Here is a 13,456-nt window from a genome sequence, read left to right on the forward strand (position 1 = left end):
TTGAGAGAGTGAGAAAGTCACAGAAAAGAAAGGCTGAAGATGAGGGTGTAAGGACAACTACAAGGCCTCATACAAAGGTAGCTGACAAAGGTGTGTTTGAATACAAACGTGATTGTATGTTCTGTAATGAGGAATGTTTACCCATTGATGATAGACACCCAGAAAGATGGGACCGCGTTCGTGAGTGTATGACCAAAGAACATTTTGACACAGAACGTAACCCACTCCCAACTATGAAAGATATGCTCCCTGATGTTGCTGAGCAGCGTAATGATGATGTCGCGAGAAGGGTCAAGTTGCACCTTGCTTTTGTTTCTGATCTACCTTCTGCTGAGTGCAAGTACCACGTCCGCTGCTGTAACAGTTTCACGAAAGTCCCCACATATGCTGATTTGCCAACTGGTAGTGCAGATGAAAATGCTCTGAAGGAAGTCATTGAGTACAAGAACCGAGACAGGTCCAGAATATGGAATAGTGTTGAACTCCATTCCCTGTACTCGGATCGAGGTGGCAAGTTCGCTCAACGTGACATGTTAAGCAAGTTGACTGACTGCATGAGTAAGGATGTTATCGTTGTTCGGGTAGATGGCTGTGCTGCTATTGTTGGTTTCCGTGAGTCCGTTGCTAAAAGTCTCAAGATAGTTAAGGTAGATGATACGGATGAGAGGAGCATTGCTTCCGTGGTGAGGCAGATCAAGCATGAGGCACGGTTGGTCAAGTACAGCAGTGCCAATTATGACCTATCAGAGTTTACACAGGCCAACACAATCAAGGCGACCAGCCCAAGTTTGTTGAAGTTGGTTTCAGACCTGGTCTCCGGTGGTAAAGTGACCAAGAAATCTCTGAGCCTGAGCCAGTCAATTCAGAGTCACGTTACAGGAACCAGAAATCAGACAACATTAGGACTGGCCGTCAAACTGTTGCACCGGCATGGCAGTTCCGAACTTCTCAAACTCCTTCATGAACATGGCTTCACGACCTCGTACGATGAGGCCCTGAGATTCCGAAAATTGGCCGCTCGTCTTCGAGGTGACTGCACAGGTTCTCCACCAGTTTATGGGGTTGTGTAGAACCGTCGGCGCCATCTTCGCGTGGTTTGACAACTTCGATCTCCACGTATTCACACCCAATGGTCGACGCACTACCCATGTCCTCTCACATGAATTCCAGCAACCTCATCCCGCAGGTATGCTGGAGTATGGCCGCGCTAAGCCAGGGATGCAGACCATACTTGCAAAATCTGCTGACCAGCAGGCTCCACCTGAACTTGACATCACGAAGTATGGGTGAGAAATAAAAGATGGCACCCCAGTACCAGCAACCTCCGATCAGTCCCCAGGACCCCAAGATCTCATGGATGTAGTGCGGTGCGGCTGTAAGGTGGCGGTGAAGGTGTGCGGCACTGAACGTTGCAGCTGTCACCATGAAAAGATATCATGCACTGTGTATTGCGCTTGTGTTTGTCGTGACGCCTGCTTCAACCCGTTCAAGACAGGAGACGAAGACCAAGATGAAATGGAAGAGGAAGGAGAAGCAGATGTGGAAGACGACGAGGAAACTGAACATCTTGATCTTGCATTCGGCTCTGATGATGAATGGGAGCGATCGACGTTACTGAATAAACGCTTGACCACCATCGCTCTGAAAATGTCATTATTATTATATTATTTCATTTTTGGCTGAAAAAGACGTTGAACTTCACCTTTGACCCTGAGTTGACCCCAAATCACAAATTTGACCTCAGAAATCGATTCCTCAGAGCAAAATTATACAGAAAAGAGGTATCACACGTGATTGTAAGTTAATTGGTTGAAAAGTTATATTCCACCCCCGTCCGTGTTGGCCATCTTGGATTTACACAAATTAGCGGAGTTCCCTAAGGTTTCCGCTTCGGCAACCAAGCCAAATTTTCTCTGTAGACCCACGTGAGTACGAAACCATCAAAAAACAATACACTTCTCATTACAACAAGGTTGAGTACAGAACATATACGGGTGGCAAACGGACTAATTTGTGGTTTTTCAGACTTTTTTTTTCCCCATACCCTTCAACATATTCAACTGAAACTTGGTACATGGCTTTATTCCGATTAAGTTACGGAACGAGTTGAGTTTCAAAGCGTTTCGTCAATTTTTCACAGAGTTGTGCCCTTCTTGGACTTCAAACATATCACATATTATACATGGGTCAGTGTTCAGGTGTCCTGACTCCACGCCGCTGCTTTACACCCATTGGCTGGACAGCTGGCCTGACTCCACCCCAATGAAATCATCTGCCACCATTCCGTAAAGCGGCAAAGATTGGCAGGCCTCAGGCCTATGGCCTGGGTGTTAGTCCATGGCCCAGTGAAATTGGAATGAAACCAGGTAAATAACGATGTACGAAATTTGCACACAAGCCAGACGCATGTTCTTGCGCCACGAATTTACATCGGGTCATGTTTAGAACTTTTTCTAAACAATGGAACTGAACTTTTTAAATCCTTGGTGCTCACTACTACTTCTGCATATTTTTCTTAATTAAACCAAAATTATCTTTTCTTTTCGGGCACATTCAAGTCAATAAATCAGAGGCAAAGGATCCTTGTTGTTTAACAGTGGTTCCCATGCCAAAGGCGTAATATATAGGACTGACCGTCTGTTTCGGACAGCATCATTATGAACGCCTTTTGAATGTCCTGAAGACGACTCTGTAAAAAGAAAACAGCAAAAATTGCAGATATGGAACCTCTTGTCTTGGACAGATGCTGGTTTACACAGTGTGGAAGGGAGAACAAACAGGGACATGATGAGAAGCATACGGTCCGCACAGGGATAGAAACAGAGGAATAAGGAAATGAAAACGAGAGTATAGATGATGACAAGGAAAAATGCAGCAAATAATAAAAGTTATATGAGAAAGGAATAAAAATTAAAAACACATAGGTTGGAAAAAAATATATGTAAAAGAAGCCGTGGATGAACAATGATAACTCGCCTGCACTGAATCGTGATCTCCAAGCTGCTTCACAAGCGTTAACAGCCAAATGCAGGCTGCCTGTCGCACGTGTGGGTTTTGACTGACAATGTATTTCTCGAAAATAATCTGCAGCAGCCAAAGAACTTCATCCTCAACACCTGTATCATCAAGACAGGAGCAAAGTAACAAAATCTGCTGTACCAGGAGGATGGTTATAGTTACTTCACGGATATCAAACGCATCTCAAACAATGTGATATCATCATAACCCAGCTAACTGGGATACTGCATCACAGTTATCCACTGAATTAGTATGTACTGCACACAATATTCGATCGGATGGAGCAGAGGTATACTTTACCTTTGATGTGTCAAGTCTGGGTGCGATGCTCAACCCGACTAGAAACTGTCGGATTGGTGCTTCGCAGATACGACGTTCCATCACAAAGTGTGTCATCATTCTGATGGACGCTAAGCTGGGTGTCCCATTTGCTAGAATTAGTTAGCGAATGTTGAAGATCAGACAGCGGCATTTTTTTGTGTATTTTACATTGTCGAGACTCGTGGAAGAGCTAGTACACTGAACATATCAGGACGTAACAGACAAAAACAGGATGTAAAACACGCAAAATGAGGGCTTATGGATTTTGGACACGCAAAAGGAACAGCAGAGAGAGGGGGGAACACCAACAGCAGAGTTTAAGGCCAAGATAGGAGGAGACTTGGACAAGCAACGAATGTGGGGAGGAATCGGGGCAGGAGAGGAGGCATGGGATGGACAAGACAGATACAGATAGAAACTCCAAGGAGGGAAAACTGGGAAAGTGGAAGGAAGGATTTGTGTGGGGTTAACAAGGGTAGAAAAGATCATGGTTTTGGATTGGAGACAATCTGAGATGTTGAAGACCTGGAGAGAAGAATGACATTGAAGAGGATGTGGAAGTTGATCCACAGGTGGGGAAAAAAAAAAGAGGAACAAATGAGTGGAGGTGAGCAGTGATCTTGGATTTAAATAGTTTCACCAGAAGGGGGCTGATGGTGGACCGTGTGAGCCCTGCCCTTTGCAAAGAGTTGGCAAGTTATCGTCGGCACGCTGAACAAATTTCCAATTTCTGCCTGGACTGCATGTAACAATTTGTCTGGTCTTCTCAGATATTCCTCGAGAGCAGTTTACGATGCTTGCTGTCCCAGAAGCTGTTTCCAAAATGGGCAACAGCTCCAACACGACAAATCAAATGATGCACCAAAATGTTCGCATGTCACATGCGAACGGCTCAGTTTGTTTTTTTTTTGTATACCTTGTCGACGCTCGTATAAGAGCTAACACACAATGCAAGGGTGGCATGAGACAAGAGGGATGGGAGTGGGAGGGACAAAACAGTGGGGAACAGAGACATTAGGAGATCTGTGGAAGGGAGAGAGATGGGGTGGGGAACATGGGGAATACAAGATGGACATTACAGGGACTTTCAGGAAGGAAATTAAGGAATTTGAAGGAGGTGGGCCTGGGTGGATTATTGGGAGTAAAAAAAGATCAAGGATTTGGATGGGGGATGATAAGAGGTGGTGGTGAACAGCTGTTTTGAAGGCCTGGAGGGAAGAATGGGATTGAGGGAGTTTATTCCAAAGGCAGGAGAAGAGGAATGAAAGAGTGAAGATGAGCAGTGATTCGTGATTTTGGTAGTTTTACCAGAAGGGGGTTGTTGGTGGACATAAAGCACCCTGCGGAAATGTGGTGGGGGGAAAAAAAAAAAAAAAAAAAAATCGCAGAGACAGCAGGGGGGCGGGGCGAGGCTAGAGAGGAGACGGGAGATGAAAGAAAGACCACCAACCAGCCTGCGGTGAGAGAGTGAGAGGCCCAAAGACTCAGCCTCATCGCGGGAGATGCAAATGATCCGAAATGCCTTGGTTTCCACAGTGTGAAGCCGAGAAAGATCGGAGGCAGGAGCACCAGCCCAGAGGGGAGAGCAGAACTCCATCAGGCTTCAGACAAAAGCTTTGTAAGTGGTCAGGAGCTCAGGTGGGCCGAGGAAGGACTTTGCATGATGGAGGATTCCCAGTCGGCGACTGGCTTTGGAGGTGAGGTTTGAAATGTGGCTTTCCCAGGAAAAGCCATGGCAGATAGTGAGACCCATAAGCTTGAAAGAAAGGACTTCTTCTAGAGGATTGTTGAGAAAGTGGATGGGGGGGGGGGGAGGGTTCCACACGGTCCTTTCGGAGAGACATAGTGAGAGTGTGAGATTTGTCCGGATTGAAAGACATGTTCCATGTGTTGGACCAGTTTGTGATTTTATCCAGATCTGCAAAGAGCGAAGAAGCTGCTGCTTGTCGATCTGAGGGATGACGGATTGTACGGCAGAGGGTGGAGTCGTCAGCAAAGAGATATAGAGGATTTTCCAGAGAGTCCGAGAGATCATTGATGAAAACCAGAAAAAGAACAGGGCCCAGAACGCAACCTTGAGGAACTCCAGCTTGGACAGGAAGAGGGGATGAGAGAACTCCATTTAGGGCCACATGGTGACTGCGACAGGAGAGGAAGTCTGCGAGCCATGAGTGGAGATGGCCTTGGATACCATAGGAAGAGAGTTTGGTGAGTAGGGCAGGGTGCCAGACTGTGTCAAAAGCACGTGATATGTCTAGGGATACGGCTCGGATTTCCTGTCTAGCATTGAGGACCTCCATCCATTGTTGGGAGAGCAGAAGCAGCATATCCAGGGTAGAGTGACCTGGTCTGAAACCAAATTGATGATCGGAAATCAAGCCATTGGAGAAGAGGAAGGATTTCATGTCTGAAGCGATGATGGATTCCATAACCTTGCTGATGATTGGGAGAAGGCTGATTGGTCTGTAGTTGCAGGGATCTGTTTTTGCACCTTTTTATACAGGGCAGTAATGTTTGCTGATTTCCAAGCAGATGGCAGATGACCTTGAGCAAATGAGAGGGTGAATAGAACAGAGAGAGGGTGGGCAAGAGCAGAAGAGCAGGTTTTTGGGACACGTGGGCTGATGCCGTCAGGACCGGTTGCAGAATCTGAGTCGATGTTTGACAGCAAGCTCTCCACTTTGTCAGGAGAAAAGGACACAGAGTCCAGGAACAGTTGGGTGCGACTGGGTAAGGTGGGTACAGAAAGTGATGGGTTTCGGATACAATATTTTGATGTAAACACCGAGTTTAGGCATTCAGCCTTTTCACGTGTGGAATCAGCAGTGCGGCCATTTGAGGTAAGGGAGGGGATGGAGGGGGAACATACACCAGAAACAGCTTTGATTAAATGCCACCAGGATTTTGAGGAGGGAGGGATGTTTGAAAGTTCAGACTTGAGATTAGAAAGATGTTGTTTTCTGGCTCTCCTGAGGGTAGATACACACTTGTTCCGAGCTTTATGGAAGGAACTGAGATTACCCTCAGTTGGTTTGCTTTCCATGAGGCAAAGGCAAGTTGTTTCAGAACAACTGCCTCACCACAAGCTTCAGTAAACCAAGGGCGGGAGGAAGGGTAGGACAACTGAAGACGAGAGGGGATAAATCTGTGCATGAGGGAGAGCAAGTTTCTTTGAAATAATTCCCAGGATGAGTTGATGTTGGAGAAAGTAGCAACAGGAGACGAGTCTATAAGTTTGATGGCTGCTTGGACACCCTGCCAGTCGGCTTGAGTGAAATGCCAGACTCGATGGCGGTGAGGTGGTTCTCTGATAATAGCCAAAGAGATGTCCACATTGACAAGGACGTGGTCAGAATAACCGATTGGAGTGGAGGAAGAGCAGCAGATATTGTCAGGGAAATTCGTCAAAATCAGATCCAGAAGAGATGGAGTACCATTGGTTGAGATCCGGTTCGGGAAGTTGACAGATTGAGTCAGTTGTTGACCCAATGACCCAATGAGGGAAGTTGACTCAATGAGTCGCAGAAAGCTTTTGCTGAGGTGCCATGACAGGTGAGAGAGGTACCCACACCTCGCCAACTGGCATGATGACAATTGAATTTGCCACACATGAGGAAGAGAGAGTTTGGATGAGAAGATAGAAGTTGGTCCATGTTTTCAGATAGTGAGGTGTAGATGGAGTCATCACTGTTCGGTGGACGGTACAGTACACATATAAACATGAGGTGGGAGTGGAGGAGAAGCCGTAGCCAGAGGTATTCCTGGACGTGTGGGGGAGTGAGGGCAGTGCATGGAGAGTGAGGAATAGAGTCGTTGATGAAGAGAGCAACACCTCCACCAGGACGAGGCTCAGGTCTGTCACACCAGAGGAGAGAGTAACCAGGGAGAGATACTTGGGAGTCAGACACATCTTGGGGGAGGAAAGTTTCTGTTAGGCAGATTATGTCTGGTTTGTCAGTGGCAACCTGTATGGAAAGATCTGTAAGGTTTGAGTGAAGGCCCCGGATATTTCAGGTCCACACTGTTAATGAAGAGGGAGGGGAGGAGGCTTTGGGTGCAGGGGGTGGGAAGGGAGGGGGAAGGTAAGGAGGGTTGTTGAAAGAGTGTGGGGATTGCGTAACATTCGGAAAAGGGAAGGTTGAAGTAAAATCGTGGAAGTGTGTTGTGAATTTGGAACGGTAGACGCAGTATGAAGCTGCTGGGTTGATGAAAAGTACCAGGAAGAGTCGAGAGGGACACGTGGTTACAGGAGGTGTAGAGATCGAAAGGACACAAGGAAGATTATTATTTTTTGATGTATTTTTGAAAAACAGGTGAGATTCGGGAAAAGAAGAAGAAGAAGAAGAAGAAGAAGAAGAAGAAGAAGAAGAAGAAGAAGAAGAAGAAGAAGAAGAAGAAGAAGAAGAAGAAGAAGAAGAAGAAGAAGAAGAAGAAGAAGAAGAAGAAGAAGAAGAAGAAGAACAAGAAGAAGAAGAAGAACAAGAAGAAGAAGAAGAACAAGAAGAAGAAGAACAAGAAGAAGAACAAGAACAAGAAGAAGAACAACAACAAGAAGAAGAAGAACAACAAGAAGAAGAAGAAGAACAAGAAGAAGAAGAAGAAGAACAAGAAGAAGAAGAACAAGAAGAACAAGAAGAACAAGAAGAAGAAGAAGAACAAGAACAAGAAGAAGAAGAACAACAAGAACAAGAAGAAGAACAAGAACAAGAACAAGAAGAAGAACAAGAACAAGAAGAAGAACAAGAACAAGAACAAGAAGAAGAACAAGCACAAGAACAAGAAGAAAAACAAGAACACGAAGAAGCACAAAAACAGACACAAGAAGAAGAACAAAAACAAGAACAAAAAGAAGAACAAGAACAAGAAGAAGAACAAGAAGAAGAAGAAGAACAAGAACAAGAAGAAGAACAAGAACAAGAAGAAGAAGAAGAACAAGAAGAAGAAGAAGAACAAGAAGAAGAACAAGAACAAGAAGAAGAAGAAGAACAAGAAGAAGAACAAGAACAAGAAGAAGAACAAGAACAAGAAGAAGAACAAGAACAAGAAGAAGAACAAGAACAAGAAGATCAAGAACAAGAAGAACAAGAAGAAGAAGAACAAGAAGAAGAACAAGAACAAGAAGAAGAAGAACAAGAAGAAGAAGAACAAGAAGAAGAAGAACAAGAAGAAGAACAAGAAGAAGAACAAGAAGAAGAACAAGAAGAAGAACAAGAAGAAGAACAAGAAGAAGAACAAGAAGAAGAACAAGAAGAAGAACAAGAAGAAGAACAAGAAGAAGAACAAGAAGAAGAACAAGAAGAAGAACAAGAAGAAGAACAAGAAGAAGAACAAGAACAAGAAGAAGAAGAACAAGAACAAGAAGAAGAAGGACAAGAAGAAGAAGAAGAAGAACAAGAAGAAGAACAAGAAGAAGAACAAGAAGAAGAACAAGAAGAACAAGAAGAACAAGAAGAACAAGAAGAACAAGAAGAACAAGAACAAGAACAAGAAGAACAAGAAGAACAAGAAGAACAAGAAGAACAAGAACAAGAACAAGAAGAAGAAGGATCGAGACTCGTGAGGAAGTTCGGACACGAAGTGGAATTACAAGACTCGTTGTACACAATTAAAAATAATGTTTGTAACATACCACTGGGAACCACATATTCTTTCTCATTCACCATCCAGATGTCATGAGCAGCGCTTGACTTTATTCCCATGGAGGCACAGCACAATGCTTCAGCTATGCAGAACTGGAGCTCAACCTGCCTTGGCTGGACATATTACAAGCGAACAAAAATCAACCTCATGAACACTCGAAATTTTTTTTTTTTAAATCAACATACACAAAACACGTGATACATAGCAGCTGTTCAAGGTTGCTGTGGACTCTTGATTGCAGATAAGTAAAACCAAGGGCTCAATGCTGCACTATTTTACAATAATATTGTTAGCCTTGAGCAGGTTATACAGGTGGTGACGTCAATGCTGGTCAAAACATTCTGTGTTTAAAAAAGAAATACAAAAAATACAAAAAAAACATCATGTCAACATAATCATGCGTGCTGTGAAACAGAGGTGTAGCAATAATTCCCTTGTGAAGGAGAACATCAAACCAGCTGAAATTCACAGGAGAATGCCAGCACAACATGGTGATGCATGTCCTTCACATAACTGTGTTCGAATGGTACAGCGAGTTCAAAAAATGGCTGTGAAATGGTGTGCGATTTTGAGCATTTTCACACGCAACACATGACTCTCACAGATGCATGATTATATTAACTAGGGTGACCATTTGTCTGCTTCCCCCCCCGCCCCCCGATATGTCCTCCTTTTTTGGCCCTTAAATCTCCGTCCGGCCGGGTTTTAAAAATATCTTAAAATGTGCAGGATTTTGCCTTTTTTTTTCATTTTCAGTTAAATTTTAAGGTTTGGGATACTTTGTTTTTTTTTTACCTCATTTAAACAGTGAAACCATTTTTTAATACATTTTATCAAGGTAATAAAATGCGGTGATGTAATGTTTGGACCAGGATAGTTTGGTACAAGTCTGTACTACTCAGTCATGGTGTAATGGACGTGTTCAAACATTGACACTTACACATCCTCTTCCTGGCAAACCTCACAATGAGAGAGAGAGTCCATTGGCATGCTCAGTCCGTGATTCAGTGTCTTTTCTGAGTCTGTACCATACACACTTGTTCGATTTTCTTCGAGAGCTGTTTACAACGTCAAAACAAAAGTGTGAATTCACTGCAGAACTGAGGACAAAAATCCCGTGTTTTCAAAGTGGTCGAGAAGCATGGGAAGCCGAGTGCTTGGTATGTAGAGCTGGTACGTACATCTCTGTGCCAATAAAGGTGCTATTGATTAACAATGTCATGTGGACTCGGACAAGCAAAATATTTCCAGTAATAAGTCAGTATTTTGACTGGAAGAACAGCTTTTGCAGTAAAAAATTAATCAAGGTCCGTAACACTGCTAATCAGACTGCCGATATGATTGATCAATACATAAAGGAAACTCTTGAAAAGTGTTCCTCTCCGGAAAGTCCTCTTTTTGGAATGTCCTCTCTGGAGTGTCCTCTTTTTTTGGAACGTCCCTCTCTGGAGTGTCCTCTTTTTTGGAACGTCCCTCTCTGGAGCATCCTCTTCTTTGGAACGCCCCTCTCCGGAAAGTCTTCTTTTTGGAATGCCCTCTCTGGAGTGTCCTCTTCTTTGGAATGCCCCTCTCTGGAACATCCCTCTCTGGAGTGTCTATTTTTGGAACGCCCCTCTCTGGAGTGGCCTCTATTTTTGGAACGCTCTCTCCAGAAAGTCTTCTTTTTGGAATGCCCTCTCTGGAGTGTCCTCTTCTTTGGAATGTCCCTCTCTGGAGTGTCCTCTTTTTTGGAACATCCCTCTCTGGAGTGTCCTCTTTTTTGGAACATCCCTCTCTGGAGTGTCTATTTTTGGAACGTCCCTCTCTGGAGTGTCTATTTTTGGAACGCCCCTCTCTGGAGTATCCTCTATTTTTGGAACGTCCCTCTCCGGAAAGTCCTCTTTTTGGAATGCCCTCTCTGGAGTGTCCTCTTCTTTGGAACGTCCCTCTCTGGAGTGTCCTCTTTTCTCGAAAGTTAAAATATGGTAACCCAACATTAACCGTGTTGAACAGTGAACTTTGGAGTTCAATCATCGCTTAAAAGTGTGAATGTTTAGAATAATGGTGTCAAGACCTCCGTTGTTCATTGTCCATTGTCCATTGTCCTCAGCAACCCCTCCAAGCACTGGAATACCTCTGGCTATGTTTACCTCTTTGCAACCAGCTAATGTTTGTCTGTATGATTTACCGTCCACCCAACAATGAGGACCCTCTATTTCCTATAAAATGGATCACCTTGCAACTATCCATTCCAATTCTCTGTCTCTCATCCGCGGCAATTTCAACAGTCGCTATGCCAGCTGGCTCGGTGTTGGCTCGCCAACAACCAGCAATGGCATTGCAGCAAAGTCATTCAGAGACTCCGTGGGTTTGACTTTGACCCAATCTGTAAATTTCCCAACTCAGATTTCTCCTACTGGTACATCTTCCCCATCGAAACTTTCTTGTTACTCTTCTGCCCCCATTGGCTCTTTTGATCACTTTCTTGTTAAGGCCCATATCTCTCAAGCTATTGCAAGGGAGCAACCTCAATATGACATCCATCCTCTCAACCCCAGTACACTGAATCCTGTGTGACGTGTGATGAATCCTGGGTCCATCATTTCAGGCCAGAGTCAAAGCGAGCCAGCATGGAGTGGAGACTTTCTTGTTCACAATTACCAAACATATTCAAGCTTCAGCCATCAGCTGGAAAGCTTATGTCAATAGCATATTGGACCTCAACGGTACAATTCATGAGGAATTTATTGATCGTGGGAAAACTATCAATGCACGACGATGGCTCCATTGCATTTCTCTCTCCAGGACTTAACATGCAAACAGTGTACTTCCATTTCATGGTGTCTGCCCATCCCTACTCACGATATGTTCTACCCCCATTAAACCCACCTAATCCAACCACCTTACTTGCAAGTTTGCAGTTTCATTCCGTCCTCTCTTTCTTAATTGTTCATTGCTTTGTTTGGCATGTCCAATTGTGGTCCCACTGCCTGACTGCCAGTTCGTTGTCAATTTACACTCTCTCACCTTGCTCTTCCATGAGCCTTGATCTTGCCCGTAATTTTTGAAAATGCTATTGTTGGCTACAAGGATAGTTCAAAGAAAACGCACTCACCTTTTATCTGTCTACTCTGAGTTTGATCGTCGGACGGTGTGCTAACAGTAGTCATGGTTTTACGCAGGCAGGGTTTACATCAGTGATTATGCCATCCTCCGGAGAGGATGTTAAGCTTCCTGTGCATTCTGATAGCTTTTGCAAATTAATGTTAAAGCCTCCACGGTGCCTATCCAAAAACAGCAGGCTACTTGTGCGGGAACCCTGGCCAAAATTCTAATCCCTGTCCTAATACAACAATGAGCGGCACAGTTTGATAACTGGACCACATTCAAATAACTATCCGTTGGCATAAAATTGAATGCTGCTTTGTGCCTTCGATGTAAACATTACAAAATGACAGCAGTGAGTTATAATGTGACTAATTCATGAAAAAAAAAATGACGAAATATTGCAAATGGAAAAGCACCGAGAACATGCTGTAATAATGGGACACAATGGAAGTATCCTGCTGGATGGAACATCGTATTAGGGTCCACATCTGCCAAACCCTTCCTTTCACCAATAAGAGACATAATGGTAATTAAAACGGTGCTTGATATACTAAGTTCCAAACCTCGACAGAGTCCATGAGTCCCTTCAGCAAACTTTGGCAATTAGGAAAATTTGGGTCTCCAACAGGCATTAGTCCAAGTGTTTGCACAACCTTCTCTTTGACCTGCATTCATGAGTGTGCATCCATACATGTGGTTTGGGAAAGAGGGGGAGAGAGTGGAGAGGGGGTTGTGAGGAGAACAGAAAAGGAAACAGTCAGGGCTGACAGCACTATTCTACATATATTATGTTCAGCATGACATTCAACTTTGAGGTGGAATCGAATAAGACCTTGTTCTGTTCTTTGCCAGAATGCAACTTTGCAAGCAACTGCTGAACCACTTCGGCCTTGGAGACACTTTCTCCGCTATCTGGAAGGGGAAGAGGAGCTGAGCGTGCAAGCTCCCCGAGAGCAATGCATCCCGCCATGCTCAGCAACATGGTGGAGCTGCTCAGCATATTGCCTGCGGTCAAGAGAAAGGAACACTTTATCTTCATCCCCCATCCTCTCAGCCGGACAAATGTGGCGGAAGGTTCTGCAACAAACAACACACTCAGCACCAAGAAAAAAAAATTATTTGATATTAGCATTATGATAAATCTTGTGGAGTTAATGCAATCAATCTTGTGGAGTTGTTACATGAAAAATCACATTTTTAGCTCACCTGGAACATAGTTCCGGGGAGTTTATGGGATGGCGCGTCGTCCGTCCGTCAGTCCGTCCGTAAATACTTTCTAATTCTTCTCTGAAACTACACACATAATTCCGATAAAACTTGACTGCAACCCTCATCACCCGTCATGTACCAAAGAGTGTTCACAACATTTAAAAAAAAAAAAATCATGGTC

General features: G+C 44.1%; 1 protein-coding gene across 1 annotated transcript in view; it reads right to left on the reverse strand.

Annotated features, from left to right (window-relative positions):
* The window catches only part of ECPAS (Ecm29 proteasome adaptor and scaffold), a 236,448-nt gene that overhangs the window by 115,448 nt on the left and 107,544 nt on the right, over nt 1-13,456 (reverse strand). The window contains exons 22-26 of the mRNA XM_085864640.1: nt 12,899-13,071; nt 12,630-12,731; nt 8,969-9,092; nt 2,977-3,116; nt 2,635-2,689 (exon numbers count right to left, since the gene is read on the reverse strand). Coding sequence (XP_085720766.1) covers nt 2,635-2,689; nt 2,977-3,116; nt 8,969-9,092; nt 12,630-12,731; nt 12,899-13,071 — 594 coding nt within the window. The remainder of the gene's footprint in view (nt 1-2,634; nt 2,690-2,976; nt 3,117-8,968; nt 9,093-12,629; nt 12,732-12,898; nt 13,072-13,456) is intronic.

Source organism: Eptatretus burgeri, chromosome 2 (genome assembly GCF_056783735.1).
Source record: "Eptatretus burgeri isolate ZD-2024b chromosome 2, Ebu_testis_v1, whole genome shotgun sequence".
NCBI classification, from domain to species: domain Eukaryota; kingdom Metazoa; phylum Chordata; class Myxini; order Myxiniformes; family Myxinidae; genus Eptatretus; species Eptatretus burgeri.